At 43.4% G+C, this 17,555-nt stretch overlaps 3 protein-coding genes across 7 annotated transcripts in view; 2 read left to right on the top strand and 1 right to left on the bottom strand.

The window, feature by feature from the left end:
* The window catches only part of ccdc14 (coiled-coil domain containing 14), a 6,447-nt gene extending 3,541 nt beyond the window's left edge, over positions 1-2,906 (top strand). For 2 of the 3 annotated variants that reach the window (XM_027286489.1, XM_027286490.1), the window contains exons 6-11: positions 491-967; positions 1,226-1,358; positions 1,472-1,557; positions 1,610-1,777; positions 1,920-2,022; positions 2,407-2,906. In XM_027286489.1, coding sequence (XP_027142290.1) covers positions 491-967; positions 1,226-1,358; positions 1,472-1,557; positions 1,610-1,777; positions 1,920-2,022; positions 2,407-2,854 — 1,415 coding nt within the window. In that variant the 3' untranslated portion in view covers positions 2,855-2,906. The remainder of the gene's footprint in view (positions 1-490; positions 968-1,225; positions 1,359-1,471; positions 1,558-1,609; positions 1,778-1,919; positions 2,023-2,406) is intronic. The other variant, XM_027286491.1, reaches the window with a different exon arrangement.
* A 303-nt stretch (positions 2,907-3,209) lies between these two features.
* On the bottom strand, positions 3,210-12,037 carry ankrd10a (ankyrin repeat domain 10a). 3 transcript variants are annotated; one of them, XM_027286492.1, is made up of 7 exons: positions 11,737-12,037; positions 10,184-10,336; positions 8,690-8,781; positions 4,961-5,181; positions 4,445-4,522; positions 3,973-4,353; positions 3,210-3,697 (listed from the first exon to the last, which is right to left on the bottom strand). In XM_027286492.1, exons 1-6 carry the CDS (start codon positions 11,932-11,934, stop codon positions 3,980-3,982), a joined length of 1,116 nt encoding a protein of 371 aa, XP_027142293.1. In that variant the 5' UTR covers positions 11,935-12,037; the 3' UTR covers positions 3,210-3,697; positions 3,973-3,979. The 3 variants fall into 3 exon arrangements, with proteins under 3 accessions (XP_027142293.1, XP_019115886.1, XP_010751489.1); XM_019260341.2 differs by having other exon boundaries at positions 3,210-4,353; XM_010753187.3 differs by having other exon boundaries at positions 3,210-4,350.
* Positions 12,037-17,555, top strand: part of hsf2bp (heat shock transcription factor 2 binding protein) — a gene marked incomplete at its 5' end in the record, with an annotated part of 20,285 nt that continues 14,766 nt past the window's right edge. The window contains 8 exons of the mRNA XM_027286493.1: positions 12,037-12,125; positions 12,322-12,445; positions 13,178-13,313; positions 15,045-15,148; positions 15,260-15,409; positions 15,536-15,680; positions 15,786-15,903; positions 16,647-16,750. Coding sequence (XP_027142294.1) covers positions 12,037-12,125; positions 12,322-12,445; positions 13,178-13,313; positions 15,045-15,148; positions 15,260-15,409; positions 15,536-15,680; positions 15,786-15,903; positions 16,647-16,750 — 970 coding nt within the window. The remainder of the gene's footprint in view (positions 12,126-12,321; positions 12,446-13,177; positions 13,314-15,044; positions 15,149-15,259; positions 15,410-15,535; positions 15,681-15,785; positions 15,904-16,646; positions 16,751-17,555) is intronic.

Here is a 17,555-nt window from a genome sequence, read left to right as displayed (position 1 = left end):
ATATAAAACTAGGGCCACTTTCTACCTCAGCTCAAATCCTAATTTTCAACTGCAACTCAAAAGGTGTCCACTGCTTGGGTGAAAGATATTAAACATGTTTTCTACCTTGCGAGTACATGTACATAAACTGCATTAGTCACTTAACACATTAACATCTATCTGTCTGTCTGTCTGTCTGTCTGTCTGTCTGTCTGTCTGTCTGTCTATTGACGGGTGGATGAAGCGTCAGGACTTCAAACTAAACAGTGACATCTGCTGGTTTGCAGAACATAAAACAGTCTTCAAGACTGGCTGCTGTGTGCAGCAGTGTGTCACACACTCCAGCTCATTGTTCTGTGACACTTTCTGACTCATGTCTGTGAAAGACAACATGTCTGTGGTGCTTTTATGTGAGATTTTACAGAGATGGGTTGATAGTGTTTGCAGCTACATCCTCTGGGATTACACCCACCTAATATTGCTCCATCTTCCCTCTTATCTCCACCTTCAGATCAGAAGAGATGTGAGTCAGGCGGCACGACTCCCAGAACACGCCGGCCTGCTGTTCCAGCTGCACACTCAGGAGTGAAACTCCATCCAGCTCTGAAAAAACCTCAAACCCCGCTGCAGTCTCACTTCTCACCTCCTGTACGATGCCAAACACTGCAGCACCTCACCACCAAAACCACCACCACCACCCCTCCACTGCAGCCCCAGACCCCCACCCCTGACTCAGGCCGGCTGCCTCTCCCTCAGACAGACTGTGATGGAGAGGAGGACTTTGTTCCTGTGAGAGACACTGCTGCAGACGCACACACACACTCACCCATACACACCTGTACCTGGAAGATGTCAGACATGCAGCTGGAGCCTGGACCGGGTGATCAGGACACACACAGCAGGGGCGACTGCAGTGCAGAGACAGAAGTCCAAGTAAAGACGGTTCAGTATCTGCTGGGAGAACTCAAGGCTCTGATCGCTGGACAGGGTGAGTCCGTCTACAGACACTGTCTGTGCACCAGGGAACAAGATTCTGGCACCAGGTTTGGTTGCTACGGTTACACATGTTCATAGATATGAACAGAAATGTGTCTTTGTCATCTCTCTTGCGTATCTGCCCAGAAACATTGATCATTGTCCTCAGAGGATAGACCATGGTCAGGTGACAACTGAGTTCAGAGATTCTTTATACTAATGTGTGTGTGTGTGTGTGTGTGTGTGTGTGTGTGTGTGTGTGTGTGTGTAGGCAGTGTAGCAGAGAAGCTGCTCAGTCATCTTGAGTACACTGTGTCCTCATCGCTGATGACTGTTGGAACTTCAAACACCCATACTGAGCCAGACCTGTCATCACTGTACAGCCAGAACACTCAGCTCCGCAGGTAACACACACACACATACACACACACACACACACACAACTTTTTAACTTCAGTAATTTGTGTGTGTGTGTGTGTGTGTGTGTGTGTGGTGTGTGTGTGTGTGTGTGTCCAAGGCGTGTGAAGATTCTGAACCAGCAGTTGAAGGAGCGGGAGAGAGCAGAGAGACAAGAGAACACTGAAACACTCTGTAACTCAGAAGGTAAAGTGTGGTGTGTGTGTGTGTGTGCATGCACTAAAAGCCTTGTGAACAGTTGGAACACTGCGTGTCTTCACAGTGCCGGCACTGCAGGAGGAGCTGACCAGCACTCAGTGCAGACTGCAGGAAGTCCAGGATGAGCTCACAGAAGTACGGAAAGCCCTTCAGGACACACAGAGCCAGCTGAGGGACAGAGAGACACAGAATACAGTCATGGAGACAGGTTTGGACTGCTCCAACGTCTCCTCACTGTGCACTGACACAGAAACAAGATGTCTCCGTATATCATTTAATCATGAAGGTGTGTGTGTGTGTGTGTGTGTGTGTGTGTGTGTGTGTGTGTGTGTGTGTGTGTGCACGCACAGACTTGGAGGCCACCAGAAGGAGGTTGCTGGACAGTGAGAGAGAGAAGATTGAGTTGGCCTCACTTGCCCAGCAAAGACTGGAAGAGATAGGATGCCTTAACAGGTGTGTGTGTGTGGGGGGGGGGGGGGGGGGTGTTCAGTCGGTGCTGCGTGTAAATCTCAGTCTATGGTTTAAATAGTCAAAAATATGACCTCCTAAGTCCTTTCCTAACCACTTTTCCTTGACCCCTGATGAAAAATGTCGCAAGGTCAAGGGAGAGGTCACAAGGACCTAGGAGAAGATGACTGCCCTCCTGTCCACTCAGATATAAACTTATTAGCAAGTTATGGCAAAAGACGAATGATTAATAATCAGCAGTAACTTCCATGAAGATCTGCAGGACACTGGATGTCCAACAGTTATATTTTATGTTCATATTTTCTACTCATTTGAAGGATCGGGATGACTTGAAGCTTTTCTAGTTGTGAAACATCTTCTTTGTTTCAGGACTCTTCAGATGTCAGCTGCTGACAGCTCCGTGTCAGTAACACACAGACAGAATCCAGCAGAACCCACCGCTGACCGCATCAGCCAGTATCTTCTGTCTCTGGGTCAGTGTGAGCATGTGTGTGTGGCTGCAGACGGAGAGCAAAGTAAACGTCCCACAGTCCAGCTGAGAGACACATCATCACGACCCACCGATACCTCAGCCCGTCACCCAAACTCTCATCTGGACCAATCACGGTGCTTTGACAAAGTCCAGTCATGTGGGCGGCGGCTGGAGACGTCCACCCTGTCTCAGTGTGATATGGAGTCCGTGTGGTCTGAGTGCAGCGCCAAGTCAGCGTCCACGTTCGACACGAGAGACGAGGCTGCGTTCAGAGACGGCCTGTCAGCTCTCGATGCTAGCATAGCCAGTCTGCAGAAGACTCTTCAGCTGGACCTGAGGAGGTGACACACACATACGCGAACAGCTTTGATTGTATGCTGCATTTTGTCCTCTTATTGTTTTAATAAGTGATATCTGGGATTGTAAATAAATCTATTGTAAGGTAAATTAATAGTGTTTTAAACGTGTTTAAAAAATCTATAAAAAGTCTATATTTTCAGTTACTGTTATTGTTTCATACGCAGCATCATTTTCTAAATTCATCTTCAGCGTCTGTGGCCTGAAAAATATTGATGTAGTGTCACGTGCATTTTAAATCATCATCTGAACTTTCCATCAAGTGGAAACATTTCACTGAGATATTCTGGAGATAAATACTTTAAAAGGTTAGATCTAAAATAAAGACTCATCACTTTCAGCATTCTTATAAAAATGCAAAACATGTTTTAATAGAAAGTGTACAGCAGCTGTAGAAGCAGCAGTGCCTGGTTGGAGTCAGTCCGTTTTTGGCACGTGGTGCACATTCCCACACAGCTCACATAGTGTTTACAAAAAGAGGCAGCGTGTCTTCAGCACACTGTCTGTATGTCCAAGAATCCAAAAAGCCCACAGTGTGCTGTGGAAGATGACACACACTCCTCTGCTCTGAGACATGAAGAAGAAAACACACATTCCCTTTGGTAGATGGAGGCTGACGAGGCGCTTCGGTGCAGTTCTTCTCCCTGCTAAAGGACAGCCTCCACCAACACACACAAAACAGCACATAATGCAGCCTGACAGCCCTTCATAGTGCAAACAGCCGGACAGGGGAATGTAAATACTGCACACAGCTCCAGCTGTTCACTGAACAGCGCAGCATGAGCAGCTGGATGTTGAACATGGAAACACGGTTGAGGCGTCAGAGCTCACCTATATGTGACAGAAAACAGTCCCTGACTTCAACAAGATCTCAGTTTCATATTGATATTACAGCTGAGCATGAATATTGTTATTGCCCTTTGTTTTCTGTTAAACACATTGCACTAATGAATTCTTAGCATGAGAAAGTTGAAAGTTGAAAACTTTAGAAAGATTTCATCAAACTGGATGAAACATGTCTGGAATAGTGACTGTGGGTTTGGCAGCATAATAACTTCCACAGTGTCACACTCATGTCAGAAAGTCCTCCGGCTGTGAAGCCTCACCGTGTCTTTATGAGCCGCGGTACAGGTGGACGGTGCTGGCCACCACCTGCTTGTATCTGTGCTCGGCCTGCGTGCTGCTGCTGTCACTCAGCTCCTCCGCCGTGTCTCCAAAACCGTGGTAGTGTCCGTAATGCAGGGAGTCCCCGCAGTCAGCTCCCATCAGCCCCCACCAGGCCGGCCGATGGGACACGCAGCTGCTGGGACTGCCAGTCAGATGCAGTGAACCGCACATGTCGGAGAATGAGTGCTGAGTGGGTGCTGCCGCCTGCTGGTTGGCTGGAGGGGAGGGCGGGGCCAGGCTCTTGGGTGGCTCGGGGTGGTCCTGGTCGGTATAAGGCACTGTGTGATGATGGCCGTTGGCGGTAAATTTGGTGTCATCTGCTTTTTTTAAAAACACAAATCTGTTCATGAACACATCATGGAACATTGCTGTGCATGATTATTGTTTATTAGTAAAAAACTTCAGTCCTACCTGAGTGCAGCTCCTGTGTGGACTCCATGTTCATACTCTCCAGCTCCTCGCCTCCACTCTGCATCTGCACCAACACATCTGCAGCCGGACACAGTGACAATGACACCACCAACTATTTGACTTGACTATTTGAAACTGGATCATATTTTATGGAGAACATGTTTTCTGTGAACTGTTCCAAGCTGCTCTTTGCTAATGTTGGCTCGGTTTGTTAGCTGCACCGTGAGCTGTTGGTGTTGGTACCACAGACGCATTGGACCACTGAGAAGAGATTTTCAGGCCCATGGCGTCGAGGAATGCTGACGGGGAGTGGAGTGGGTGTTGCAAGCAGGCAATGTAACAATGTAAGCGGGCTCAGCAGAGGCAGATCAAGAGGCATTTGGACTAGTAAGTAGGATTAGCTGGCTGCTGTGTTGTTGTTGCACTTGATTGATGCTACGCTCTTAAACTGAAATGTCTACATGACGCTGCATTAAAGGCAGCCTGGTTAAATGTTTAGTAAAATGAACGTCTTACTCTCGGCTCTCCGGGCTTTCTTCATGTCACGGGTGTCCACCGCATCCAGCAGCCTCTTTCTGCTCAGCAGGTCCTCACCACACGGGCCACTGTTTCCATTCTGCACTCCGTTCACGTGGACTCCGCTGAGCTTCTGGGTTTTGGAGATGAAGCGGAAACAGTCGTGGAAGCCGTGAGCATGGGCCAGGTCTGCTGCCGTCTGCCCACTGGCGTTCCTTAAACTGAACAGGAAGGAGGGCGGGGTGAGACAAACTGCTTCCTGTTGGACGTCACAGTGTCTCATCTAACAGTCTGACTGCATCCTGCGCTCATCACTGACTGGCTTAGGCTTCACAGCGATCAGATAACAGGCTGAAAGTGATGGCAGGGAGAGGTCATCATGACTCCTCAACACAATCAAATAAAGCTTTCATCACCACAGACAGCATCTGACAATGCAGCAACATTTGCTAAATTTGTTCTAGTCTTGATGATCTCCCCCTGTAACTCTTTCAGAAAAACACAAGGTCTATCCTCTGTAGCACTTTAAAGAACACAGTCCTGTTCACTCTAATGTTAGTTATGTAATCTGAGCTCTGCCTCTTGTCTCCTGACTGGGCTCTGAAATGATGTTTAAATTCATCTTCCTCAAAACCAGACAAAATTAACACTTTGATTCCAACGCAGAGTTTAAGGCTTCAAAATATGATTATTCACTAGAGCCTCATTGATATTTAATACGGATGTTGATGTTTACGGGTGTAAAAAGACCTGATGTCAGTGTATCTGCAATAATAACTACACAACACCCATATCTAACTGTGACAAGAGATTATTGGATGTGATTTTTTGGACTTGAGCTTTGGCTGTGACCATGAACGACAGTGGTTATGTGAATCCTGTGCGTATGAGGATTAAAGCTCAGCATCCCTCTGTTATGTTGCAGGTGGGACATAGCTCTTAGCTAATGGAGCCCTGGACTAGCAGGAGCTTAAAGCAGAGCGAAAGTGAAAAGCCCTACAGAGAACCAGGCTGTGACCCAGTTCACATTCCTCTGCCCCACAAACCGCCAGTTCTCAGTGTGTAACCACAGAAGGATTTTTCCTTTTCGTTGTGTGGTGCTGTTTTCTGAACTGACGCACATGCTGCTTCACATCTGTAACATCTGCATTAGATATGCTGAGTTGACGTATTTTCAGAGGATTAACTGTTAAACTGGGAGAAGGCCAGCAATGTTTTTATTGTGTCATTTTCTGTCACTAATAGATCAGAAATCATGTTGATGCTACACTGACTGTAATCAGGTCACCTGTGAGAAGTACACACTGATTTTGGAGAAACTGGATCATATTTTATGGAGAAAATGTTTTCTGGTTTTCCCTCTGATGTCCTCCGGCTGCTCCGCCTCAGCTCTCTGTGATTTACAGTGAAGTAAACTGCTGGCAACTGTAGCTTCTGTTAGCTAATTTAGCTGGTGATGGGGAGCAGAGCCGCTGTCGTGCCAGAACCGGAGCTGGACAAGTGATCATGTAACCCAATTCATTTCTTGCTCTGAAAACTTTGACACAATGTTGCTTCAAAGCTCATTCAGTTCAGAAGGTTTAGCAAACATTGAAAACGTGTCTTGTCTGGTGTTGAGAGAAGCTTCATTGATTAACGTTCCTATTGGTTGACTCTCCCTCCACTACAGCACAACAACCCTCAGCTGAGATTTCTACAGTGTCTCCTGAGGTGTGTCCAGTAAGATGACTTTGTTAGCACAGTGTCTAAAAACAGTTAGTTGTAAGCTAAGCATGCAGGTCTAGACATGACTATCATCATCAGTGCTTTTCTTAGCATTGAAACCAATCACTGCAGGAAATACCTCGCCAGTTTGAACAACTGTAAGACGCTCGCTGATGCACATGTGGCAGATTCTGCAGTGCCTATTTGGACTGCTCCCTCTTTCTGGGATTACTCAAGAAAATCGTGTTCAAATTCAATAGCTGCAAAACATCAGAACGTGCAGGGTGTCTCATGGTTATCCTTTTTTTTACATGATAAAGCATATGATCCAAAAGCAGATCCAAATATGAATTCAAAATGTAACATATGAGAGAAACAATCAAACAGTGTCAGATTATAGTAACAGGTTCTACAGGATTGTCCACACACCCTCTTCACTGAAAAGCTCATGATGTCCAGCAACTGACACTGAATCAGCCACAGTTACAAGGATCCAAGAAAAGACTTTTTCATTTTCATTTCATTTCAACTGACTTTCCAGAACAAAAGTGAGTTTGTAACACTTTCAGAAGATCATCAGAGACAGAAGTGATCTCAGTGTTATGTTACATTTAATTGAAATATTCTACAAACACAATTCGAGATTTCTTAGATCTATTTGGAATGTACAGAAATAGTTTGTCAGTGTCAGCATGAGCTTTTCTGCTTCTGCATGAAGTCAACATTCCCATCGACTACCTCAATCATAAAACATGAGAGCATTTGAGCTGTGCAGCTGTGGAGGAAAAAACAACACACACAAATAACAGAACTTTAAATCAGCTGGTCTGGAAGAGAACGGCTGCTGAAACATCTGGAATATTTCATCTGATTAATGGCTCTGTTTTTTTCAGATCATTTAGCAGCAGACATGTTCTGTCAGTGAGGTGAAATCATTCCACCTGATCTCAGTGCAGTTTCCCCGCTTTAAGAAATGACAGTACGAAGCTCTGTCTACACCTACAGGACCGTGTCATGTCACACTGTGACACACGCTCTAATGAAATATCTATTCTGAGGCACATCATGTGATGCATGTCTGCTGCAGCGCCATAATGGATAACATACAGAATAAAAGGAAAGATCAGCTCCCATCATCCAAGTCCCAGTTATATATTCCTATATTTATGAATATGATTCTGATTGGTTGGTTAGCAGATGTGGGTGATAGTAGCTGTCACTTTATGCTCCCTAACCTTCAACATGTTTATTTTGTCAGACTGCCTCTAGTCTGTAACTGCTAACAGTGGCCATTTTGGATTGAACCAATAATTAAAGCTCTTTTCTCAACTTTCTTTTGGGGAACTCACACACTATACTTGGGCTCATATGTGTGTCTGCGTTGTTAAAAACATTAGGTGGTAGTTTCTATGCCACTGTGTTCATTGTTGTGAACAATGGTGAATGAAACGGAGACTCTCCCTCATCTCTCTCCTCAATTCGTCTTTTCGTCTGTGTGTTTCCCTCCTTTCTGAATCAAAAGAACGTCAGAATACGTTCTAAAAAAAAATCAAATCAAATGTCAAAAAATCTGTTGACATTTGACCTCAACCCATTTCACTTCCAAAATATCAACACAGCACTGAGTTGGGAGGAAGTCTGGAGAATTAGGATGGCCATGTGTTATACTGGTTATATGTACATGACTGGAAGAGTGATGAAAGTAAACCAGAGTGCCCGTTCTCTCCCAAACCGCTGCAACACACTGACGTTTCATGAAAACAGAAGACACAGCAGAGCTTCTTCACTGTTGCTTAGAATCATGTCATGGTTTAAAGAGAGAAATGAAAAGGACCTTTCCATTTCTAATCTGATTTCTGATTAAACTATGGAGAACACACAGAGTGGGACGCTGTGATTAGCATTAGCAAACCTGGTGAGTGGATTTGACCTAAGGCTCAGAGAGGAGGCGAGCTGGGAGATGTGAGGCTGCTGCTGACAGAGCTGCTGTGTTGCTGCACAGAGGTCAGACTGCAGGAAACTTACTGTGGTTTAGCACCTGCTAGCAACAGGACCTGGATACACTCCAAGCTACCTGAGCGAGCTGCCTTGTGGATGGGAGCCTCGCCTACAAAATCCTAAAGACACAAAACAGGTAATAATTACAAACACAACATGACCCACATACATCACAGACTACTGAACAATCCACTCTTTTCTAGATCAGATCGTTTTCCAGGACTTTTCCAGGACATCATCAGTGATATTTGAGCTGGTATGACAGACAGGGATCACTCCATACACTAATATGTTATGATGTCTCTCACTGCTGTAATCAGAGGAGGACTTTAACAGAAACATCTTTTAGTTTTTAGTTTCTCTGTTATAATACAGTATTATATTTTGATTTATTTCATCACTGTATTAAATTAAATATTGAATTATGAACATCAATAACAGCTCAGTTGAGTTTACTGAGTTTCCAGGATGTTTGTGGGAACCCTGTCTCAAAACATTACAGTAACTATAGATGTTTTTCTTGTCAGTTATAGAAATGAAATCAGTTTCATGTAGATCTATCCAATGCATGTCACTGCCAGTGATGAAAAGTAACAGATGACATTTGTTCTAGTAGAGTAAAGAAATTAAGCAGTAATGGGTTGGACTGAAGTAAGAATAGAGGACAGTTTAGACTATATGCTATAAATAAAAGGTCATTTTGACCACAGAGGACAAAAAGTGTATGGCAGTCAGGAGGACATTATGAGGGTTAAATACAATTTTCAGGTATGTGTACTTTTGAAGAGGGTAATCTAGTACTTTGTATTTGAATATCTGGCAGCTAAGTTAGTTTACTTTGCATATGAAGCATTGAAGTGAAGGATTGCATTACGACTTGTATGATGTTTCTTTTTTAGAGGAGTGAGTGTATTGTGAGCACACCTGTGATAGAATGAAGCCCTGCACAGAGTGAGATGGGATGCTGCCCTGTAAAAGCACTTAGACAGACAAGCTTACCTTTACTTATCCATTCCCATTCACAGCAGCAACAACAACAAATCCGTCCAAGCAACCTTAAGATTTCAGATGATGTTAGCGCTATAATTGCATAGACATGGGCATTTCTGATTAATAACCAATCCATGTCTGGACTGCTGGAACTATGCCTCAGACAAAGACAACAGACTTTTTGTGATGGCATTACACAGATGATAAAACCATTTCATATTTTCATACAAGACTAGGCATGGGGGAAAAATACTTTCACCTCAGTATTGTGATTATTTTTTTAGACTTTGGAGATATGACTCATATTTCCACAAAAAATATATGACTCATGATAAACTGCAGCTGCAAGTGATTCAACTTTTTCCATTGGTCTATGTAACACATGGAATCAGGAGATAAACATGTCATCCCCAGCCCTGTAGGAGACTGTGTTGATCCTTTCACACTTGTTCATCAGATATCGAATATTCCTGTCTCTAAATTCAAAATGATTGCTGAAGGTCGGTAACGTCTGGTGACATGGAGACTGACCTGCCTGTTGACGTCAGCTCCAGCCTGAGTTAGCCACACCACGCAGTGAGGATGTCCTCCAAACGCTGCGGTGTGTGTTGGTGTCTGGTTGAAGCGGCTGGTCACAGTGTTCACCTCACAACCCATCTGGACCAGGCGCACCACGCACTCCAGCTGTGTGCATGGAGACAAAGAACACAGCCATGAACGAGACCATTGAAAATATGTGCTGGTAAACAGAGAATCCAGTCATCAGGAAGCTCACGCAACCCTGCTTAAATATCAGGTACGGTCCTGACGTTGACAGATGCTGCTGTGAAATAAGCACATATTTTATTAAATAAGAGTTAGGCTTAGGCTGATGTTTAATCCTGAAGATGCCACGTTTTATTACTTCCCTGCACTATGCTCCATTGCACCATTTCATTGCACATTCACATTCAGTGTGGAAAAAATGTCTATTCTTGTTTATACATATAGATATTTATACTGTATATACATATATATTTACCTTTTTATATGTACCGTAATTTTCGGACTATTGAGTGCATCTGAATATAAGCCGCACCAGCTAAATTTAAATTTAATTTCCATGCTGTAACATGAGGTATTGAGACAGAAAGACGGTACACGGAAGATTTTTTTTTAAGTTTTAATTTAAGACGGCAGTACAGCACCAACACGGCTCAACACGGGATGCCAAGATTACGTGCAGTAGCTCTATTTCCTTCTTTGACGGCCAGATTAATTGGCTTTAACTTAAAAGCTGCAGGGCGTGTGCATGATGCGCACAATGACAGTTCAAAATCAAAACTAGTGTCTTCTTTGGCGCATAATCTTTCCCCACACGTCTCTCACTTTTGCGTTTACTGCTAGAGAGTAAAAATCTATAAATTAGCCGCACCGTTGTACAGGCCGCAGGGTTCAAAGCGTGTGAAAAAAGTAGCGGCTTATAGTCCGAAAATTACGGTACATAGTTTTTGTTCTTGTTTATGTTTACCTGTCAAGTTCTCTGCTTTATTGTTTAACTGTACCTGCGTCTATGTATGTTTGACGTCTGTACTGAGAGAGCAAAGTGTAACCGGAGTCAAATTCCTCCTGTGTTCACATACCTGACAAATGAAAGTGGTTCTGTTTTAAATTATCTGCATTACAAGAAACTCAGCCTGTCATAGAGCAAAGTGACATTTATATGTACCTTTATTATAAATCTGCTAAACACTACTTACTACAAGTGTTTTCAGTCTTTCCAGTGAGGACCTCAGACTTAAACACAGTGAACACACACACAGTTCAGTGAATTCTAACAGTACGCAGCATAAAAAAAAGCATATTCCGGCTTTTCTAGAGCTGTTTTGGCGCCCGAGCAGCTATTGGCTAAACTGTAACCAATAGAAATGCTGTAACCGGTCGCTTTATTTATTTTTTTAAAGCAACATAGAAAACTTTATTGTGCATGAACAATCAGACATAAGTTACAAGATGGGTGTATTCGCAAAAACATCCATGCTCGCGTCATGGCCAGGTTTTTAAGTAGTAATCTTAATCTAGCCTGCTAGTAACCTAATCCCTACCTGTCCGTAATGGGCAGCCCAGTGTATGGGGGTCCAGCCGTAGCAGGAGTCCTCCACAGTCAGATGAGCCTGGTCAGACAGCTGCTGGAACAGTGAGAGCAGTGCACCAACATCTCCATCCCGACAGGCGCGGTGGATGGGGAACCGGCTGACAAACACCTCATCACTGGAGAAGTCGGGTTCTAGTCCCACAGACATGAGTGACCTGTGACAGAGGCAGGCAGAGACGTTTCTCTCCAGTGTTCCCGGTCCCACAGAGCACACTAAAAAAAGGTGCAAACACAAAGGAAGAGAAGATAAGCTTCTCTGTCCGGCTGGAGAGTCACAAAACCCGGACTGGAGCCTCGCAGCGAGCGGGAGGCATTCATCACGGTTTGGGCTAAACACCGGTCAGGAACTGCGTCCGCCGCTGCGCCCCCTACAGCTCGGAGGGAAACTTTAAAACTCCTCAGAAATAAGAAACATTATGCCTGTAATTGTCTTGAAAATATGAATTATGCTGAACATAGCAACTGCAGACTTTTCCTCCGTGTATTAACTAACTGTGCTATGATGACAATACTGTATTTATGCTAATGCTAACAGGCCAACGGGACAAGAAAAAGACGATAAACACACCGACCGACCACAAGATGGCAGCGTCTTTAGGCGGGAAATCACCCGGTCTGACTCATGGAGCAAAGGTAAAGGAGAGGAGCTCAGGAAACAGGTACAGGTGAACGCAGCTCTGCAAACACGTTCTTCGTGTGTTTGACATAGTTATTAGCAGACTGCTGTCAAGGGTTCATTCATTTTGGCCCTCTACCAGCATAAATCCTGTCTGCTGCTTTGAAATGGGTTAAACATGCTCACCTCTTTATACAGGCATCAGTACCATTTTAATATGCCGTCGTAATTTGATTAATAATGTAAATGTGACATAAAAGAAAGTTTGAAAGCTTTATTACAGTAACTGAACTAATTCTTTGTAGTTTGTGTTTTATCTGTTATGGAATATTCATACTAAAGTCAGTGTAACGTAATAACAAATATGTGTTCTGAGTTTGCCAGACTAAACAATTGTTGTTAACCACCCAACCGAATTTAAATGATAAAAAAAAGATGTTTAAGTTTATAAAATTAGATTAGAAAAACATGGGAGCAGGTCCACCTTCCTCAACAGACATTACTGTAATTACATGGATGCTATGGATCGCAGCATTATAGCCAACCACACCCTGAAATAATAAGTGCAATAATAAGTGCAATAATAATTGAGAATGAAAGACCTGTTTGTTGTTGATATAAACATTTGCCACTGTGATCCAACAATTCTTTCATTATTTTCCAGGTGTGTGTGTGTGTGTGTGTGTGTGTGTGTGTGTGTGTGTGGATCTCTGACCAAATACTATCCTAACATTCTCAGATGTGTATTGAGGTTCATCTTTTTTTTTTCTTCCAGGATGGCTTTGTCAGAGTGAGGAAAGGAGATTTAGAGAAGTTAACCACAGAAGTTATGCAGCTGAAGGAGTTCCTGCCCAGAATTCTGAACAGGGACCTGATTGAAATGCTACACAAAGCTAGAGCAGCTCAGATAAGTACGCTTACATTAAACTCAGCCTTGAGGCAGAAAATACTTTTATAAGGAGCATGTCATGTGTTATCTAGTGACTGTAAGACAAGAGTAGAGTGAAGTCTCACCTTAAATACATATGATACCAAGATCAGGAGCCATATTCACAAAGGATTTTATATTAGCACTGGAGTCCTCCTAAATGAAGAACCTGTCACTGAGCTGCTGAGACACTAAAGCACTGAGAGAAGGAAGGCTTTACCTTGTTGGATGACATCATGTTTCATGAATGAACTTACTATGTTCACAGTGATTAGTTTACAGGTGAACATGACTTTGTTATTGTTATGTGGTAAAAACATGAATAAAAATACAGGAAGAAATTCAATTAAATTAGAGAGATATAGTTTCAATATTGTGTATATTTTATATGCCGTGTTACACTTCATACAAAAAACACAGTAACATGTTGAGTTGATTGTACCTCATATCATAAACCATCTGCATGTTTTTTTATTGTGAGATTCTTTACAGTTTGGTGACATAATACAACATATTGTAATACTGTGTAATGACCGTGATCAGCTTTATTTATTCATTGCAGTTTGTGATCATCAACACTTGTTGAACAGAATGTGGTCTGACAACTGTCTCAAACTCAGACAACTCATCCATACACAAGTATACATTTGGAAAGGAGGCATGAAGTATTGCAGCACTGTGGGTGTCGAGGTGCTTGACTGCCTGAGGGAAGAAGCTTTTGCAGAGTCTCGATGTTTCTGTACATTCTTCCAGAGAGGAGTGGAAGGATTCTGTGAGGGTGGCAGTTACACAGCGGGTACAATGTCTGTGGTTAGTTCTGTCGCTGGTGTGAGGAAGGTTCTAGTGATGCTCTCAGCTGTCCTCACCATCAGCTGCAGGGGTTTCTGGTCAGCGATGGTGCAGTTCACAAACTGGATAGTGGTGCAGTTGTAGAAGGTGGTGAGGATGGAAGGGGGAGTTTCAGGCACTGCTGGGCCTTCTCAGTGATGGTGTTTTTTTCACACTCCCAGGAACATCTCCTCTGTTGCTGTTTTCAGAGACAGGTTGTTGCTGCTGTTCGACCTCTGCATGCAGATGCACTTGATGAGAGTTTGTGCTGTGCTTGAATGGATCTCTGGTGTTATTGGGATGAATGAATTGAATTGTTTTGTGAACTTTGAGTTTAAAAGTGAAGTTAGGACTGACAAACATTACTTTGAGGTGTTACTCCTAACTCAGTCAGATAGCAGCTACTTGATGCCATAGGATGTTTTGTAAATGCGGCCCAGTCTGGAGGTCCCTGCTGATTTCAGATGACGCTGACTGTAAAGTGAACTAGCTCCTTCAGAAATGTCGATGAGATACAACTTGACGTGTACGTTTGAAAGTGTACCAGCAGTCCTGTGAAATACACCTTTAAAATATGCTGTTTTAAAATGCACAAAAAATGTGTGTTATGTGCAGTATTAGCAATCCAAACATCATATTTGTACACTGTTATTTAAGTGTGTGTGTGTGTGTGTGTGTGTGTGTGTGCGTGTGCGTGTGTGTGTGCATCATATCATAGCTTTAAAATGACAGTCAGAAGGTAAAGTGATAAAGGACATTGAGGGCTTTTGATAAGTAAAGTAAGGAGTCCAACCTCAGTCTGTCATTGTGTGTTAATGTCTACACTAAGTTTTGTTCTGTAATAATGAAAATAAATGTCATCCTCTTACTTTGTGTGTGTGTGTAGTGAAGGAGCAGCTTGTGCAGGATCAGGAGCAGTTACGACAGGAGTGTCTGCACCTTCGGTCCAGACTGGATGCTTTGCAGACTGAATGTCAGAAAGAGAGAGAGGTGAGAGAGGCCTGAAGATTGACTCACACGATGTTCCTCTACACAGCCATGAGATCACAGAGCAGCTCATCCTTTGTGTGTGTGTGTGTGTGTGTGTGTGTGTGTGTGTAGGAGAAGCTACTGTTGCGTGAGCAGCTATGGCAGAGTGGAGTGGAGCTGCAGCAGCAGGCAGACTTCTGCTCTGGTCTGGGATCTGCAGCCTGCAGTCTGCTGTGGAGCTGCTCTGCCAGCGAGCACACGGTCACACAATGGCTGGCTGATGTGAGTTATCTGTGTGTGTCCCACTGACAGTCAGGCTAACCTGTAAACTCTGAGGTTCATATGAAACAGTGAGATCATGTGATATCTGTGTGTACACATTGTGTGTGTGTGCTGACGGTGGTGCAGGGGAAGCTGCAGTCCTTCTTGGTACTAGCTGCTCAGACTCTGGAGAGCTTCGTCAGGTCTCTGGATGAGGATGGAAAAGCTCAAACTGAGGACCACAACTCCCAGGAGCACCAGTTTGTGCTAGCTCTGGCTGGAACCATAACTAGTGAGTTCACAGCTTCTGTACAACAGCAAACACACCGATTTATATTTGACACCTCTTTTACATTGAATATATATCAGTTTACTGTCTTTGTTTCACATCAATCAGACATAGCGGCAGTCACGTGTGGACGGGACTTCCTGTCGAGCTCAGCTCATATCATACTGGACACTCTGATGAAGCTTCTGGAGTTGATGAAGCCTGGTGTCTTCCCCAAACTGAAAGTGTATGTGGAGCTTTGGCAGAATACATAACACACACCACTGCATGTTTTAGTGTTGGTGTAAGCATGGCCTGAAACAGACACATGTACACTGTGTGTGACATCATGTCATATTTCATTGTAAGACTTTACAGTTGCTATAATTACTCACTGGATATGAAGTAATCCCTTCATAGGGCAATGACGTTGTAAGAATTCTCAGTCCTCACCAGTTCGACAAATAATTGACTAACTTCAATATGTACAGGAGTACGCATCAATACAAGGTATCGCTTGAGTGTGTTGCTGGTTCAAGCTGTGTTCACTTCAGCCTACACAGGCACTGTTTAAAGGGCTTATAGCTCTGTGGCCTTGTTTACATCAGAGTTATAACATTATTTTAATAAGCTTTTTATGAGGAGCGAGGACTAACGCTGCTGATTCAGTCAGGGACAGTGGTGATTCAGTAAAGTTAGCTCAATTTGAAGATTCAGTGTTCATGTACTGAACACGTGACTAATATGGGATATGAAGACCACAGTGTCCAATGTGGAAAAAGTCTGATCCTATATTTGAATGAATGGCCTGACCACTCAAGGCTCTTATTACAAAACATAATTACTTATTGAACTACATATTGTAAAACCATGTCCACTACATTCCAGATGAATGAACCTGTAGATTGAGTTGGACATGTTAGTATCCAGGTGTGGGCAATAGGTGTCAGTGCTCCACTTCTATAACTGACTCTTGCTGTTTTGCTGTAGGCTGATGCTGATGGCTCTGTTTAATGTCAGCATCAGTGTTAAAGGACTGCAGTACATCAGTGAGAACCCAGGACTCCTGCCTCTCATCTGGACTTTGTTGGATGGTAAGGAGACTATAAGGAAGCACACAAGTGTCATTCAGAACAGTTCTCCACACACACACACAAATGTTACGTAGTTATGTACAGTACAAGTCTTCCAGCTTTCCTGAGCCTGTCAAAGGTTTTTAAGTGTCTATTTTTGCAAATGCTCAGTGCAGATCTGAAAAAGGGCAGAAAAGATTACTTAAAGCAACATTGTGTAACAGCTTTTAAATCATGTTGATCCCACATTGACTTGTAATCAGGTAGATGATGTCTCTGTTCTAATGACAGAACAGTTGCATGTTGATGCTTCTGCCTCCTCTGCCTCCTGGCTAATCTAAAAATTGGCAAAGATGGGGATCATCACCCACCTGTCAATCAAAGTGTCCACGCTCTTAATCCTGCATAACTTTAATCCTTAAAATAATTTGAACAGGTGAGTTGTACAAAAATTCACGCCCAGTACAGTTGTCATGAATGGGAAAATTAGCTATAGAGAGCAAAACTGTTTTTTGTAGCAGGCTGTAATATCATATATATCTTTATTGGGTTGTCAAGACACAATACATGTTCAGTCAGTAAGGATACATTTCACCCATTGTTCCTACTTTTAGAACACCAACCACCTACCAGAGATGCGAAGCGATAGAGTTGCTTTCCCTGTTGGTGAAGTGTGTGAATTCTTCAAGCACACCAAAGATGGAGGTCAAAGGACTCCAAAGCACCGGTTTGTTTTGAGCTTTTGAAAAAGTATTGTAGAAAGAGGAGCAGAATGAGCTTAATCTCGGACAGGAAAAAACATGTGTGTATGACTATACATGGCTGG

The sequence above is a fragment of the Larimichthys crocea genome, chromosome XIII (genome assembly GCF_000972845.2).
Source record: "Larimichthys crocea isolate SSNF chromosome XIII, L_crocea_2.0, whole genome shotgun sequence".
NCBI lineage: Eukaryota > Metazoa > Chordata > Actinopteri > Sciaenidae > Larimichthys > Larimichthys crocea.
Note: the sequence above shows the minus strand (reverse complement) of the source record. Positions and strands in the feature narration are given on the sequence as shown.